Source organism: Amblyraja radiata, chromosome 17 (assembly GCF_010909765.2).
Source record: "Amblyraja radiata isolate CabotCenter1 chromosome 17, sAmbRad1.1.pri, whole genome shotgun sequence".
Classification (NCBI taxonomy): Eukaryota; Metazoa; Chordata; class Chondrichthyes; order Rajiformes; family Rajidae; genus Amblyraja; species Amblyraja radiata.
The window spans coordinates 10,763,262-10,781,546 of NC_045972.1; the positions used below are offsets into that span (position 1 = coordinate 10,763,262).

Here is an 18,285-nt window from a genome sequence, read left to right on the forward strand (position 1 = left end):
ATGATGTGGGCCACACACCCTTCCAACTCCCAGTGACCCCGATTACTGTGCTCCCCTTCAATTTGCCAGTGCCTCGGTTCTTGTGCTCCGTTTCAACACAATGACCCCCTAGTTCTCACACTTGAAGGAGACAACCTCCATCATGTGCATCCCTAGTAACAATAAGATTATTTGGTCCGTTTGGATGCGGCTGTGGGAGTTGGAAAGGATGGTGGATGAGGATGGGGAGAGGTGTTATGAAAATCACCTCTTCTTACCTCTTCCCTTCCCACACTTCAACAACTCCAACAGTCCTTTCACGTGCAACAGTAATTCACTTAAACCTCCTTCAATTCACAGTACAAAATTCAATGTTCTTGATTTGGTCATCTGTAAAGTGGACAACACCAGGCACAGATTGGGGATCACTTCGTGAGGAACTTGTATTCAGCCAAAGCTCAGCAGATTTTAAACTTCATTAAATGACCAAAGTTGTCTGGTTGCGCATAATTACTCGCATTTTTTTCAAATTATCTGGTGTTAAACCATGCCGTCTGTCAGACAGAATATGCTTCAGTTGTGAAAAACTTCTTTCTACCTCAGCTGCGGTCACTGGTGCATACCCAAAACAAGCTACAGACTCTATATTCATGTCGATATCCTGTGCATTACAACTACCTTTGAGAACTTTAGCTATGTTTTGTATTTCTTCAAGATCGTTGTTAGCTAAAATCACTCTCTCACATTTTCCTTTACCTTTATCGCCAGGAACTTTACAAATATTACTTTGTTGAAAACCTGCAAGTTATTCACTAATGTTTCGCCACGTCTCTTGAGGGAAGTGATAGCTTGTGGAAAATTTGCAAAATAGGAAGCAATAAGTAGATTTTGGAGGAGACTGACGCAGTGGGCAGTTGCATGAACGAATGAACGACCGACGGTGACGCCCCCGGTTTCGCCCCGGTGGTGGAAATGTTCTTGTAATTTATACTATGTTAATAATAAAATTAATATTAATAGCACGATCTTTAAGCAAAACGGCAAAAAAAGGCTGATCTAGGCACTCGATCGTGAAAAAGGCATATTATCTTGGTGAAATCATCAAAAAAGGCATGAAAAGGCACTCATGGCATTTATGGCAAAATCCTGACTTTACTTATACTAATCCCACTACTTACCCCATTCCTCAGCCATCTCTACATCATTGAAAACAAACCCAACCTATCCTGTATCCCATCATAGTTGCATTTTCCAGTGCAATTACATTGTTATTATAGTGTTCTATGTAACTGCACACCTTACGGCAGCTGTGGCCTTATCAAGGTTTTATATAAGGTAGACGAAATTGCTGGAGAAACTCAGCGGGTGCGGCAGCATCTATGGAGCGAAGGAAATAGGCAACGTTTCGGGCCAAAACCCTTCGTCAGACTCCTTCGCTCCATAGATGCTGCCGTACCCGCTGAGTTTCTCCAGCAATTTTGTCTACCTTTGATTTTCCAGCATCAGCAGTTCCTTCTTGAACAAGGTTTTATATAGTTGCCTTATAATCTCGCCGCTCTTATTTTCTATGACTTAACTAATGAACTTCCATCACCCCGGCGAGTGGACCTGAACATCGGGCCGCACGTAGCGGCGACAGCGGGGGGTTCGGGAGCCCCCCGACCACGGGAGGACAACAGAGGAGGATGACTGAATTTTGGAGCCTTCCCTCACAGTGGGAAACTTTGATCCTGCTGTGTGGGGATGTCTGTGTTAAGACTATCAGGTTATGTGCTCTTTATTATTCTTATGGCTGTATGGCGACCATACATTTCACCGTACCAATTGGTACATGTGACGAATAAATGTATCTTGTATCTTGAAAGTAAATATCAGATATCCTTTCTTAACTGTGTAAGAAGGAACTGCAGATGCTGGTTTAAACCGAAGATAGACACAAAAAGCTGGAGTAACGCAGTGGGGCAGGCAGCATCTCTGAAGAAGGGTCTCGACCCGAAACGTCACCCATTCCATCTCTCCAGAGATGCTGCCTGTCCCGCTGAGTTACTCCAGCTTTTTGTGTCTATCCTTTCTTAACTGCCTCATCTACCTGTGCTACTGCATTAAGGGATCTGGGATCTTTGGATACATGCACCAAAATGTCTTTGTTCTTCAGTCCTACCATTCATTAAGTAAATCCTAGCCTTATACATCCTTCCAAAATGTATCACCTCATTCTTTTTCCAAGATCTACAAATGTCATTGCTATTGCTATTGCCATCTGTATGGGCAATGGTGTGGCCATGTACAATGCTAACCTGAGTGGTGGGCCTCCACCACTTTCTTAGGCAATCTGTTCCAGATTGTAACCACCTCCGGGTAAAAAAAATCTTCCTGCATTGTCCTCGAAACCTCTTTTTTCTCACCTTTTGCCTATAACCTCTGGTCTTGGACACCTTTGCCATGGGGGAAAAAAATTACTTTCTACCCCATCTATATCTTTCAAAGTTTTATGATCCTCTCTCAGGTCCCCATTCAGCCTTGTCTGCTCCAAAGAAAGGCTGATTAGAACGGGTATCAAGGGTTATGCGGAGAAGGCAGGAAAATGGGATTAGGTGGCAGAGATCAGCTATGATTGAATGGCGGGGTAGACTCGTTGGGTCCTATAACTTGTGAACTTGTGAAACAGACTCTTCTCATCTAGTCTCTCCTTATTATTGAAACATTCCTGTTAATATCGTGAAGACAGAACATGAATCGCTTCTTGACTTTCTGCAATCATGATCTTCCTATCATGCGGTGACCAAAATGTACACAACGTTCCAGCTGTGGTCTAACCAATGTTATATAAAGTTGGACCAAAATCTCTCAGCTCTTATATTCTATGCTCCAATTAACCAAGGCAAGCAACCTGTTTTCATCCTTCACTTCCTATCTATCTTTGTTGCCACCTTCGGGATGTTTTGGTTTTGTAATTCAAGGTCTCATTATTCATCCAATATGCTCTAGGGCCTCACCATTCTTATATGTCCTCAAATTATACTCCTCAGATGCATCAACTCACCTCATGATTATTGGGTGCAAAGAGACAACCCTTCCATCAAGTTTTATGCTCACACTGGTTTTAGCAAGAGGGTCAAGAGTCAAGAGAGTTTTATTGTCATGTGTCCCAGATAGGACAATGAAATTCTTGCTTGCTGCAGCACAACAGAATATGTAATCATAATATAGAACAGGAGATAAAAGTTCAGTGTGTCTATATGCCATAGACCACAATAAACAGATAAAGTGCAATAGGCTGCTATTGTTCAGGGTTTGTTTGATGGTGTGTTTAATAGCTTGATGGCTGTGGGGAAGTAGCTGTTCTTGAACCTGGATGTTCCAGATTTCAAGCTGCTGTACCTTCTTCCTGATGGCAGTGGAGAGATGAGTGTGTGGCCAGGATGGTGTGGGTATTGATGATGTTGGCAAACTTTTTGAGGCAGCGACTGCAATAGATCCCTTCGATGGTTGGGAGGTCAGAGCCGATAATGGCCTGGACAGTGGTCAAAACTTTCTGCATTCTTTTCCGCTCCTGGGCGTTCAAGTTGTCGAACCAGGCCACGATGCAGATCTGATGTGAAGTTGCTATTAGTTATTTGAGAGGATCTTTGCACTCTGAGATGCAAGTAGGTTTTCAGTAGGAGTGAAGGTGGGGAAGGGATGTGTAGAACAAAGGAAGTACTGTATGTATGATGGGTTGAGCTGAAATTAACATTAACTGTTTGTCTTTCCAAGGGCTGCCTTAACTGCTTGGGTTTTCAGTATTTTCAGTATTTTCTTATCCTACATGCGTAAGTCGAGACTGCTAGGCAAGTCCCACCTCCCTACCATCTAATTGTACGTCTAGTGGATTAATGTGCTCATAAGTGTCCCTATTAAGCCATTTTAATGCATCGAATCACAGAACCTCCACTTATTTACACATGCCTCTCCTTAGGGACTATATTGAATACTTTTGTAACTTTGTCAGTGCCTCTTGTATACTTGTACTGTATGCAAACAAAGAATCTCACTGTACCAAGGTACTACTGCACCAGCGAAGGTGTTCATTGAAATGAACGACCAGTCTATGCTTGGTCTCGTCGATGTATAAAAGTCCACATCTTGAACAACCGATACAGTAGATGAGGCTGGAGGAGGTGCAAGTGAACCTCCGCCTAACCTGAAAGGACTGTTGGGTTACCTGGACAGTTGAAGAAGGAGGTATAGGGACAGGTGTTGCATCTCATGAGACCAAACATAGACTGGGCTCTTATACTGGACATCGGCACTACCAAACGTGGACTGGGCGATCGCTTCGCTGAACAACGTCGCTTAGTCCGCCTGGACCTACCTGATCGCCTGGTTGTTAAACACTTTGATTCCCCTTCTCATTCCCACACTGACCTTTCTGTCCTAGGCCTCCTCCATTGTCAGAGTGAGACTAAATGCAAATTGGAGGAATAGCACCTCATGTTTCGCTTGGGCAGCTTACAACCCAGGGGTATGAAAATTGATTTATCTAACTTCAAATAACCCCTGCATTCCCCCCTTTCTCCATCCCTCCCCCTCCCTAGTCATGCCAGCTTTTCGTTCTCACCGAGCAAACATCTAAAATGGCTTGTTTCCTTTATCATTATTACTTTTTTTGTGTATCTTCCATTCATTTGTTCTATATTTCTCTACATCATTGTCTACATCCCTCGTTTCCCTTTCCCGTAACTTTCACTGTAGGAGGGTCTCGACACAAAACGGCACCCAGAAATTTGTCTCCAAGAAAACTTGACTCCAGAAATGCTGCCTGTCCCGCTGAGTTACACCAGCTTTTTGTGTCCATCTTCGGTTTAAACCAGCATCTGCAGTTCCTTCCTACACCAAATAGCTGTCCAAATGCCTTAAACTTAATGACATTGGTCCTATAACTGGGTGACCACAAATGCACACTAAACTCTCACCTTTTACCAATGACTTGTACAGCTGCTTCATGATGTCCCAATTATGGTACTGGATATCCTTCTCAATGAAGGCACGCACGCCAAATGTTTTCTTCACCATATTGTCCACCCAAGAGTTTAAAATCGTATATGATATTTCTATTGTATTTTAATGATCAAAGTGTCATTTGACAATTAATGAGCTTATTATATAGTGATCTAATAATATTAAAATAGGTTTCCAGTCTGCTGAGAACAGAACTCTTACCTGTTTCAAGGCTTTGACCTTGCTTTCCAGGTGATGTATATCCTGCAACTGATTCAGATTCTCTGTGTCTTTCACAGCCATCGCATTATGTAATTCAGTAATGATGTCCTGTAATTCCTGAATTTTTTGTTCTTTATCAACTACCTATAATAATCAGAAACAAATCAGTGTAAACAAAAAATCACTTGTCCTCACATTTTCACCAAGTATACAGCTTGGATAGAGTGGATGTTTCCACCAGTGGGAGAGTCTAGGACTAGAGGTCATAGCCTCAGAATTAGACTTCCTTTAGGAAGGAGATGAGGAGGAATTTTTGTAATCAGAGGGTGGTGAATATGTGGAATTCTTTGCCACAGGAGGCTGTGGAGGCCGTCAATTAATATTTTTAAGGCAGAGATAGATTCTTGATTAGTAAGGGTGTCAGGGATTATGGGGAGAAGGCAGGAGAACGTGGTTAGGAGGGAGAGATAGATCAGCCGTGATTGAATGATGGAGCAGACTCGATGGGCCGAATTTGAATTGGTCTGGATATTACAATGCCAATGTTTTTCACACCAGATCATTTCATTCAACACAAAACTTGTTTATTGCATGTTCTGAGGTTTTGATTCTCAATAATCAGCTGAAAGATTTTCCAGCAGCTAATTTAATCAGCTCTGTCTCCCACATCTTTCAAAAAGAGCACATTAACAGAGATGTGCGAAAAGGATACGTTTCCTCAAAATACTGCAACCACTTGCTAGACTTGCTAGGCTTGCTAGACTTCTAAACTGAGTAAATTCTCTAAATTCAAGTAGAAATATAATTCCAGGCCAGAGCAGCTTGACTTGTAAAATAAACAATGGTTAGAAGCCTGTATGATTTAGATCAATAAAATAAGATGCTGCAATCTTTAGAATTATCACCAACCTGTCCATAGACCACCTTTGTATTGAGGCTATGTACAGTACTATATTATTAAACTTTGCACCAACATGAAAAGCCAAATGCTGTAAGCCTCTGTGGTTCAATGAATGTTAAACTAGCTTATCTTGCTTTTAAAATAACATTTTCATTTGTATATGTATTCAATTCTTCACCCATTTGATCATATTCTCTGCTTTGTTCTACCCTCATCAATGATCCGATTGGACTGACTCTCTGATGAACTTTAATGGAACACATTCTTGTTATCAGTGTAATAATTAAATGGTGAAAGCTATTTTGTCCTTTCTATTCTTTGCCTATCTATTTTACCTAGGTTATGCAAGTTATTCAATCTTGAATTATAGATCTCAAGAGTTTCCCTACAAGGGAAAACTGGAATAACTGCCATTTTCTGTTGTGCATTATCGAGGTATTCCATTGGGTATTTTAGCCTCGGGATATCATTGTTTTTTGAAGATTGCGATTTTTTTCCTATTCACTTAGTGTGGTTGACAAAGTCAACATTTAATACCCATCCCTCATTACTCTTAAATTGAATGGTTTGTTAGATGATTCTGAAGACATTTAAATGTCAAACATCTGCTGGGTAAGGACATTAGTAAACTGGTTGTTTTTGAATGATAATTCAGTAATTGCATGGACTTTATTATTGGTACATATCAGTTTTTATTCCATAATTATTAAACTAGCTAACTTCAAAATGCTCAGTTGCGCTCTTGGAAGTTGGACTTCAAATTTTAGATGATCATTCCAGGTGGTTGGATTGCTAGCCCAGCAATCAAACCACAATACTACCACTTGCCTAGTCTTTTGTCTCTGCTACCTCATTTCTGATTTTTATCACAGATGCCATGGTTAACACCATTGTGGCAATCAATTCCACAGATTCACTACTCTTTGACGAAAGAAATTCCTCCTCATCTCCTTTCCAAAGATATGTCCTTTTATTCTGAGGCTATGGCCTCTAGTTCCTAGACACGCCCACAAGTGGAAGCATCCTCTCCTCATTCACTATATCCAGGCCTTTCACTTCTCGGTAAGTTCAATAATGAGGCTCCCCTCAGCCTTCTAAACTCCAGTGAGTATAGGCCCAGTGCCTTCAAACACTCATCGTATGTTACACCAATCATTCCTGGAATAATTCTCATAAACCTCCTCTGGACCCACTCCAATGCCAGCACACTTTTCCTCAGATATTGGGCCCCAAAACTGCTCAGAATACTCCAAATGCAATCTGATCAGTCATCTAAATTAAAAAAAAAATCACTTTCTGCTCACTTTTATTGCTCTTATTTAATCGTGTTTTCTTTCATCCACCTTTATTTAATTTGTCTTTACATTAATTGTTCTAACAAATCCCAGTTCAGACTCTTCCCCGTTCCTTCACAATTCTTCAGTCAGGTTGGATGGACACCTGTCCGTTTCATTCTGGTTCCCAATTTCTTGTAGAGGTCAATTTTTAATTTGGCTTTAGAAGGGAGATTGGAGTACAAATTCCCCCAAAGGGTTTGCAGTTATAATAATTAGCTCACATTGTTCATTTAATATTCCGAGTACAATACAGATCATGGAACAGATAATAATGTGAAGAAAAATACATTTCCTTGAGTTAAGAAGGGATCTGGATCAAATTGACCCGATTCAGATACTGTTATAATCTTTTCAAATTTACCTTTATACAATGTAACTGGAATTGTGACATATTTCATGATTTTCTTAGGTACTGTCAGTCCTAGATTTAACTTTGCTAAACTGCGGTTTAATTTTAATCATGTCTATTCTCCGCTGAATTCTAATCTTTATGTATTATAGGTATAAATCTAATTTGTACTCTATCCATCTCATATTTAATGGTTTCCCCACTGTAGAGTTAATTCTAATTGCTAATTTTCTGTGCAGTTAATCATAACTTTTTCCATATCCATGACTTCTATATCCTTTTTTTTTTCTAATTTCACACTGATTCAAACTATATTGATGTCACCATTTTCAAATTGTACGTCTTGACATTTATTTGAGTCTCACTAAGGATAATGAAAGCCATCAATATTATTGCCAAAAATAATAACAGCAACAAAAAAAACTTAATTAGCAAAATAACAAATCATTTCTCCAGGATGTTACCCAACAATAATTGACACTAAACTAGATAATAAAAGATTACGGCTTCAACTCTTAAGGGTACACTGTTTGATTATTTCACTGTATCTACATGTCTTAGCCCTTTAAGAAATGTACTGTGAATCAAATTTCCCAAATAGATAATGAACTTTTAAACAATTAACATACATGTTTTAATAATTTCAAAGAAATGCAAAGTAAAAAGATTAAGCTAAAAAATACACACAGAAAGAGACTACACTGAATTCCTGGAACTGAGTGTATTTGTATCCATCTTCTTTAGGTTACTTCAAGTAGAAATGGAGATGTGCATAATCTTCATTGATAATGTTGTATTTCAGATGACAAAGGTGTAGGTTAGCTCAGGAACACAGATATTCATAAAATAATTTAAATTTTATGAAAAAAAGCAGTAATTCAACCCATGGCGGATGTGTAGGGCAGACAAAAGCTATCCAATCTTATCCCACCAGAAGAAAGTATTCAGATGGGATGCACTCCCAGCGGGCGCTACACAGCCGTGCTGGAGCAGACCCAGGGTCGGCGGTGCGGAGCCGACAAAGACCAGCGGCCATTGCGAATGAGGACGGGTCCAATGGTCAAGCGAGGAGGGCTTTCAGTGAGCAAGGGGGACCGTCAGCGAGCGAGGAGGGCCGTCGGTGAGCGAGAAGGACTGTCAGCAAGCCATCGCCCACGTGAGTGCCAGTACCGGGTCAGCGGAGGATGGCCTGCGGGGGTCCCAGCGGTCGGTCAAGGAGGCGCCTCAGAGAACAAAGAGGGACCTGGCGTTAGGGGGCCACTGAGAACAAAGAGAGACCCAGGGCATGGGGGTGGGTAGGGGCGAAAAGGAAAAGGGCCAATCAGGACAATATTGAATACTTTACGACCTTCTTTACATGGAGCATGAACCTGCAGACTGGTGAACACAGTCCATTTCACTACAGGCACTCACTTCCTTCCATCCAATCCACCTTCATGGTGCGTTGCATCAGTAGGGCTGGAAGCATCATCAAGAATGCCTGTAAACCTGAACACTCCTTTTTTTTCTCTTCTACCTTCTGGGAGAAGATATAGGAGCTTGAAAGCTCACATGTCCAGTCTTCAGAATAGTTTCTTCCCTACTGCTATCTGATTCCGGAATCAATCACCTCTTTGATACCCATTTCCAGAGGTGTGGCCATGTTCCCTTACTCTAAACTCTACCTCATTCGATTATTCCCTGATTGTCATGCAAAATCGAAGTGGTGCAAAAGAATTCTGTGGTTTTGCACTTGCCGTATTTATTTTTGTATTTATCATTCCTCTTTGCATTTTACTTTGTGAGCTTCATACATTACGACCAGGGAATTTCCTTGCACCCTGGTGTACACGATGATAAACTAATCTAATCTAATACTAAGTCTATAGCCCTGAAGATAACAGCACTTTAAGTACATATCCAAGCTTTGTTCAAATGTGTTCAGGTTTTCCATCTCAACCATCCTTTGAGGCAATGAATTATAACCCCATCATTCACTGTGTGTAAAAACCTTGTTTCATCTTCTCTCTAATCCTTCTATCAGTTACTCTGAATCTATAGCCGTTGCCAACAAAAATAGATTCATCCTAATTATAGAAAAACAAAAAAATTGTAGATGTTGGAAGTCTGAAACAAAAATGAAAAATGTTGAATACACTAAGCAGGTTAGGCAGTGAAGAGAGAAACAGAACTATTGCTTTGGGTCATTCATCTTTTATCAGAATCAGGAAGAATTACAAATCAACCTTGGTTAAAGATGCAGAGATAAAGAATATGTTCTAGAATAGAATATAGAATAGCCTTTTATTTGTCATCCAGACCGAAGTCTGAACGAAATTTAAGCAGTCATACATATAATACAATACAATAAAAAACAACAATAAACACATATTAACATCCACCACAGTGAGTCCACCCAACATCTCCTCACTGTGATGGAGGCAAAAGTCTTAGGGCTGCAGTCTCTTCCCTCCTCTTCTCCTTCTGCGCTGAGGCGATACCCCCCGGGCGATGTTAAAACCTGTCCTCGCGGCTCAAACACCGCGGCCCGGGGTAGTCGAAGCTGCCGCTCACCAGACCTGCTGGCCCGCGGCCGAACCCCGGTCCCAGGTCACCGCCACCAGAACTTCCGTCCCAGCCCCCGGAGCATCGTTCCAGCCCCGAGCCGGATCGCCCTCACGTGAGTACTGCCACCGTCTCAGCCTCGCGCCAGGCCGCCGCTCCTCCCTCGCGCCAGGCCGCCCCGCCCGGGCGCCACTCCTCCCTCGCGCCAGGCCGCCCCGACTGGGCACCGCTCCTCCCTCGCGCCAGGCCGCCCCGACCGGGCGCCGCTCCTCCCTCGCGACAGGCCGCCCCGACCGGGCGCCGCTCCTCCCTCGCGCCAGGTCGGGGCGGCCTGTTGAACCTATCATTTTCCGATTCTACTGACTACACCACCTATATTCCTCCAGTCTAAAGATCTCCTCCTCATTGTCAAATCAGGACCATTTGTTGTATCATCTCCTAACTTCTTTATCATGACCGTATGTTCAGATCTAACTCATTAATATATTTTACTAAAAGCATGGGACCATGTTCCAACCAAAATCTGAAAATGCTGGTATCACCTCAGCATGTCAAGCAGCACCAATGGTGAGAGAAACAAAGTCAACGTTCCAGGTCATGGAGTGGGAAAGTGAGAAAAGAAGCAGAGGGGGATAGTGGAGAGAACATTCGGAACATCTGTGCTAGGATGGAGACCAACACTATTTTAGGTAATAGTTATATTTCAAAACCAGCAATAAGAAACAAAAGAGAGAAAAATAAAATTTAAACAGAAAGGTGTAGCCGTATCTGTGGAGTGAGGGAAGAAAGCGTATTTAACTGACATAGTTAAATTCAGATGAAGATCCAGAAGCTACAATCTGTCAAGATGCAAGATGAAATGGTTTTCCTCTCGATTTACTGGGCATCATTAAACCAATGTATGAGGCTGAAGTCAGGGAGATCAAATAAGGAATGGGCTGTAGAATTAAAATGGCAGTGGACCCTAAAATCATGGTCACCCATGTGAACTGAATGGAGGTGTTCTGCAAAGCTGTCATTCTATCTGGTTTGATTTCTCCAATGTGAAGCCGACCACATTCTGACTACAATGCACTAAATTGTAAGTGCAAATTAATTGCTGCTTCATCAGGGTTTGTTTGGGAACATACATGTTTAGCAAAAAAAGTTGTGGCATCTTCTGTGGTTGCACAGGGAAGTGCTGTGAGAATGGGGAGCGGTTGGTGGAGATGAGAGAGTGGCCCAAAGAGTTGTGGATGGAATGGTTCCTTTGGCACGCTGCAAAGGGAGGAGAGGGAAAGATATATGTTTGGTGCTGGATTCTAGCTTTCCAATCACACACCATTACCTTTTCTTTCTACCACTGAGTCAATTTGCATTCCATTTGACGCTATGCTTACCAGGGCATAACTGGGCTTTACCTTTTTAACCAACCTGCCATGTGAGACTTTGTCAAAAGACTTTCTAAAATCCATGGGAAATGCATCGAACACACTGCCAGTATGACCTTTCTTACATCTCCACAAAAAAATCAGTCATTAGTTGTATTAGATCTCCCCTTAATAAATCCAAAAATTGACTGCCCCGATTAATTTGTGCCGTTCTAAATGAGGATTTATTGTGTTATTTACAATTACTTCTTCACTACCGAAGTTAAACCAACTGGTCTTCCTTATCCCTTCCTTTTAAAACAATGGTATAATGTCAGCAGCTCTGGCACCACTCCTATGGTCAGGTGGGAATGACAAATGTAGTCAGAGCCTTTGTGATATCCTGCACATTACTTTTAAAATCTTAAAAATTATGTTGTGGTTGTTTTATAGTTACTGTATGTATTTTTTGTATGTTTAGTGAATGTATTCATCTCAATTACAATACTTACATTATTCCATATTTTGTTAATCCTATCAAAATATATTCATTCTGAACCTTACCCACAGGCTTCACCTCCAAACCAGGTTATTCTTGGATATTCTTGCTATTTAGGGAGTGCAGCATAGGTTTGTGAGGTTAATTCCTGGGATGGCGGGACTGTCAATGGTTGAAAGAATGGAGCAACTGGGCTTGTATACACTGGAATTTAGAAGGATGAAAAGTGTTCTTATTGAAACATATAAGATTATTAAGGGATTGGACACGCTAGAGGCAGGAAACATGTTCCAGATGTTGGGGTAGAAGCAGGGGACACAGTTTAAAGGGGCTGTCCCTCTTGGGCAACCTAATCCGCGAGTTCTGGCGAGTTTGCCCTCGACTCATACTCGCAGCATGGTCGACACGAGGTTGTAGGAGGCCTTTGTAAAGCCCCTGTCCCACTTAGGAGACCTAAACAGCAACCTCTGGTGACCTTGCCCGACACCCAAAGAAAAATCAAGGTCGAGGTGACCTGCAACCTCCTACCACCTTCCTCAACTATGAAGAAAACTGGCTTCGACTAGACCTGCGACTAAAAAATTATTGATTTTTAAAACGGCAACCTATTTTTAGTCGAGGCCGGTTTTAATCATGATGAAAAAATAGCAGCAACCTAGATGAAGCCTCGACCACGCGGAAACCACTTTCGACCATTAGGGAGAGTGACCAAAACCTCCAGTGACCTCATGGAAACCTTGGGTGGCGGGAAAGGTCACCAGAGGTTGCTGTTTAGGTCTCCTAAGTGGGACAGGGGCTAACTCTCCTTCATGCTCGAGAGTAGTCCCCGCGTACTCGAGGCCTCAGCTAGGTCGCGGCGTATTTTTCAACCTGTTGAAAAATGCCCGCGAGTAAAAAAAGGTCGCCATGGAAAAAATCGATACTTTTTTTTACTCATAGGTTTAGTCGTGGTAGGTCGTAGTAGGACGGCATGTTAGTCATAGGTAATCGAGGGTAGTCGAAGGTAGTCGTAGATAGTCTTCATCATAGTCGAAGGGAGGTCGAAGGAGATCAAAGGAGGTCGTCTTCACTCTCCATTATTCGGTGTCCAATTTTCCCGAAGTTAGTCGTAGCTAGTCTTCAACACAGTCGAAGGAGGTCGAAGGAGGTCTACATAGTCGAATGAGGTCTTCAACATGACATTTTTTCAAACTCTCCTAAACTCTCCAATTGGATCGCCCAAGTGGGACAGCCCCTTAGGAATAAGGGGTAGGCCATTTAGAACGGAGATGAGGAAAATCTTTTTCACCCAGAGAGATGTAAATCTGTGGAATACTCTGTCTCAGAAGGCAGTGGAGGCCGATTCTCTGGATGCTTTCAAGAGAGTTAGATAGTGCTGTTAAAGATAGCGGAGTCAAGGGATATGGTGAGAAGGCAGGAACGGGGTACTGATTGTGGATGATCAGCCATGATCACAGAGAATGGCTCAAAGGACTGAATGGCCTCCTCCTGCACCTATTGTCCATTGTCTATTGTTATCTTTTCGGTTATTAGTAGTCCAAAGTCTTTTCTTTGATATCTCCTACTCTTTCTCCTACTCCTACACAAGACATTTTAATTTTCCTTAATTTTCACTTTCCAATGTTTTCTCATACTCTTTCTTTGCTTCCCAAATTTCCCTTTTAATTTCACTCCAACGTTTTCAAAACTCTTCAAGGCTCGTGATTCAGCCTTAAAACTTAAACCAAAATTGTTAGAATGTGGGATAACATGTTCCAGTAAAGTAGCTGAATATACCACCACTCAAATTTACCAAATTCCCAGAACGCTTTTAAGCCAGATCAAAACAAAAAATGCGGTTCTTCACATCTTTTTGATTCTGAACAAAACTCTACAGGTCTATAATCCTGGGCAAAATTAACTGCAGTTAATGGGAACAAACAAGAGAACAGAACAGTACAGCCCAAGAACCGGCCCTTCAGCCCACAATGTCTGTGCCGAACATGATGTCAAGACCAACTCCTATCTGCTTGCACATAATCCATATCCCTCTATTCCCTGCATTTCCTTAAAGCTACTCAAAAGTCTCTTAAAAGCCGCTATTACATCTGCTTTGAAAATCCCCCCAGCAGCACATTCTAGGCACTCACTACTCTCTGTTTAAAACACTTGGCCCTCACATCTCACCGTCCCAGTCAATATTGGTGAAGTTAAAATCATCCACTAAGACATCCATATTGTTTCGGCATCTTACGATAATCTGTCTATATATCCTTTCTTCTATCTCCCGCTTATCATTGTGGGGTCTATAATACATCCATTAAAGTGCTTGCATCTTTCTCATTTCTGTGTTTTAATCGTATTGCCTCAGTGGGTGAGCCCTCCAATTTGTCCTCTCTGAGTTCCGCACGACCGTCTCCCTGATTAGAAGTGCAACTCCTTTACCTCTTTTCTCTCCGTTTCGATCACGTCTGAAACATCTAAACTCTGGAACATGGAGCTGCCAGTTGTGTCCCTCTCACAAACAAGGTTTCTCAATGACCACAACATCGGAAACCCAAGCACTGATCCTGGCTCTAAGTTCTGCTTTCCCCACAATACTCCTTGCATTGAAATAAACATACTTCAGCCCAGGAGAGTCACCATTTTCCTTTATCTCTCCCTGCCTGCCCTTCTTTTGAGACTTACTGGACCTAACCTGCACCTTCCCATCAGTTCTTCCAATTGCTGACCTGCTACTCTAGTGTCCCCCCCCCCCCCCCCACCATCTAGTTTAACCCTCCCAAGTAGCACCAGAGAGGACATTGGTCCCCTCCAATATATCTGATGAAAGTATATCACTGAAGTATATGGTGAAACAACAGGAAATGCTGATGAAAGTGGTACACTTATTATTGAATTTCTAAGGGGGTAAATTTCAAATATTTGTTGAGATTAGAATGCGCAATTAACTCACTCATTCTTCCCAGGTCTTAGATGCACATAAAACGACCAAATTATTATTGTATTATTTAGCATTCCTAACTGTATATTATTTTAATGCATACTTGTGTTTTAATTTTGTGTGCAGCAAGCATGAGCTGAAGCAGGTTTACATTACATCCATCCTTCTTAAAGAGATGGTTGGCATTGGTTTAAACGGTTGGCAAAACCAGCACTCACAAAATAGCTGTGTTTTACTAACTTGAAACCACATTGTGGCTGGTAGAATACACAGCTGATGTGGTGTTACACAGAGAAACATGCCAACTGTGCTCTGTGAGCCACCAATTGAAAATCTTCATGAGATTTTCACAAACAGCATTTGGGTGAATCACAACACTGCTTTTATACCATAAAAAGTGGTATCAAAACCTACTAGGGGTGACTCTGAACTTGTTACGACTGGGGGGAGGGGGAGCAAGAGCGGAGCAGCGGAATATCGAGGAGACCCTTGTGAGGACCTCGTAACTCCCCCTGGTCCTAACCTTCCACCCCATCAGCCATCGCATACAGCACATAATCCTCCGACATTTTTGCCACCTCCAACGGGATCCCACCATTAGCCACATCTTCCCATCTCCACCGCTTTCCGCCGAGACCGTTCCCTCCGTAACTCCCTGGCCACCTCGTCCCTTCCCACCCAAACCACCCCCTCCCCAGGTACTTTCCCCTGCAACCGCAGGAGACACCTGTACCTATACTTCACCTCTCGACTCCATCCAAGGACCCTGACAGTCTTTTCAGGTGAGGCTGAGGTTCACTTGCACCTTCTCCAACCTCATCTACTGTATCTGCTGTTCCAGGTATGGATTCCTGTATATTGGCGAGACCAAGTGCACGCTCGGCGTATGTTTCGCTGAATACCTCCGCTCAGTCCGCCTAAACCTACCTGAACTCCCGGTTGCTACACACTTTAACTCCCCTTCCCATTCCCACATTGACCTTTCTGTTGAAGGAACAGCACCTCATATTTCGCTTGGGCATTTTGCACCCCAGCGGTATGAACATTGACTTCTCTAACTTCAAGTAACCCTTGCTTTCTCTCTCCATCTCTCCCCCTTCCCAGTTCTCAGACCAGTCTCACTGCCTCCGAGTATATTTTATCTCTGCTTGGTTGTTACCTTCTCCCAGCTAACACTGATCCATTCTACATTTTCCTTGAACTCCATTCCATTTGCCCAGTTTTCACACCTTCACACTTCCTTATCTATCTCCCTCCCCCATGACGTCAGTCTGAAGAAAGGTCTCAAACTGAAACATTTCCCATTCCTTCTCTCCCGTTGAGTTACTCCAGCATTTTGGTTTAAACCAGCATCTGCAGTTCCTTCATACACATTTCTTCTGTAGAGGTTCTTAGTTTAGTTTAGTTTAGTTTAGAGATATAGTGCAGAAACAGGCTCTTCGGCTACCGAGTCCGTGTCAACCAGCGATCCCCGTACACTAGCACTACCCTACACACTAGGGGCAATTTACTATTTTTACAGAAGCCATTTAACCTACATAGAAACATAGAAATTAGGTGCAGGAGTAGGCCATTCGGCCCTTCGAGCCTGCACCGCCATTCAATATGATCATGGCTGATCATCCAACTCAGTATCCCGTACCTGCCTTCTCTCCATACCCTCTGATCCCTTTAGCCACAAGGGCCACATCTAGCGCCCTCTTAAATATAGCCAATGAACTGACCTCAACTACCCTCTGTGGCAGAGAGTTCCAGAGATTCACCACTCTCTGTGTGAAAAAAGGTTTTCTCATCTCGGTTTTAAAGGATTTCCCCCTTATCCTAAAGCTGTGACCCCTTGTCCTGGACTTCCCCAACATCGGGAACAATCTTCCTGCATCTAGCCTGTCCAACCCCTTAAGAATTTTGTAAGTTTCTATAAGATCCCCTCTCAATCTCCTAAATTCTAGAGAGTATAAACCAAGTCTATCCAGTCTTTCTTCATAAGACAGTCCTGACATCCCAGGAATCAGTCTGGTGAACCTTCTCTGCACTCCTTCTATGGCAATAATGTCCTTCCTCAGATTTGGAGACCAAAACTGTACGCAATACTCCAGGTGTGATCTCACCAAGACCCTGTACAGCTGCAGTAGAACATCCCTGCTCCTATACTCAAATCGCTTTGCTATGAAAGCCAACATACCATTCGCTTTCTTCACTGCCTGCTGCACCTGCATGCCTACTTTCAATGACTGGTGTACCATGACACCCAGGTCTCGCTGCATCTCCCCTTTTCCTAATCGGCCACCATTTAGATAATAGTCTGCTTTCCTGTTTTTGCCACCAAAATGGATAACCTCACATTTATCCACATTATACTGCATCTGCCAAACATTTGCCCACTCACCCAGCCTATCCAAGTCACCTTGCAGTCTCCTAGCATCCTCCTCACAGCTAACACTGACCCCCAGCTTAGTGTCATCTGCAAACTTGGAAATATTGCCTTCAATTCCCTCATCCAGATCATTAATATATATTGTAAATAGCTGGGGTCCCAGCACTGAGCCTTGCGGTACCCCACTAGTCACTGCCCGCCATTGTGAAAAGGACCCATTTACTGCTACTCTTTGCTTCCTGTTTGCCAGACAGTTCTCTATCCACATCAATACTGAACCCCCAATGCCATGTGCTTTAAGTTTGTATACTAATCTCTTACGTGGGACCTTGTCGAAAGCCTTCTGGAAGTCCAGATACACCACATCCACTGGTTCTCCCCTATCCACGCTACTAGTTACATCCTCGAAAAATTCTATAAGATTCGTCAGACATGATTTACCTTTCGTAAATCCATGCTGACTTTGTCCAATGTTTTCACCACTTTCCAAATGTGCTGCAATCCCATCTTTAATAACTGACTCTAGCAGTTTCCCCACTACCGATGTTAGACTAACTGGTCTGTAATTCCCCGTTTTCTCTCTCCCTCCCCTCTTAAAAAGTGGGGTTACGTTTGCTACCCGCCAATCCTCAGGAACTACTCCAGAATCTAACGAGTTTTGAAAGATTATCACTAATGCATCCACTATTTCTGGAGCTACTTCCTTAAGTACTCTGGGATGCAGCCTATCTGGCCCTGGGGATTTATCGGCCTTTAATCCATTCAATTTACCCAACACCACTTCCCGACTAACCTGGATTTCACTCAATTCCTCCAACTCCTTTGACG

At 42.7% G+C, this 18,285-nt stretch overlaps 1 protein-coding gene across 3 annotated transcripts in view; it reads right to left on the bottom strand.

Annotated features, from left to right (window-relative positions):
* Positions 1-18,285, bottom strand: part of pmfbp1 (polyamine modulated factor 1 binding protein 1) — a 578,164-nt gene that overhangs the window by 415,701 nt on the left and 144,178 nt on the right. For all 3 annotated transcript variants that reach the window (XM_033035745.1, XM_033035744.1, XM_033035743.1), the window contains one exon: positions 5,182-5,325. In XM_033035745.1, coding sequence (XP_032891636.1) covers positions 5,182-5,325 — 144 coding nt within the window. The remainder of the gene's footprint in view (positions 1-5,181; positions 5,326-18,285) is intronic.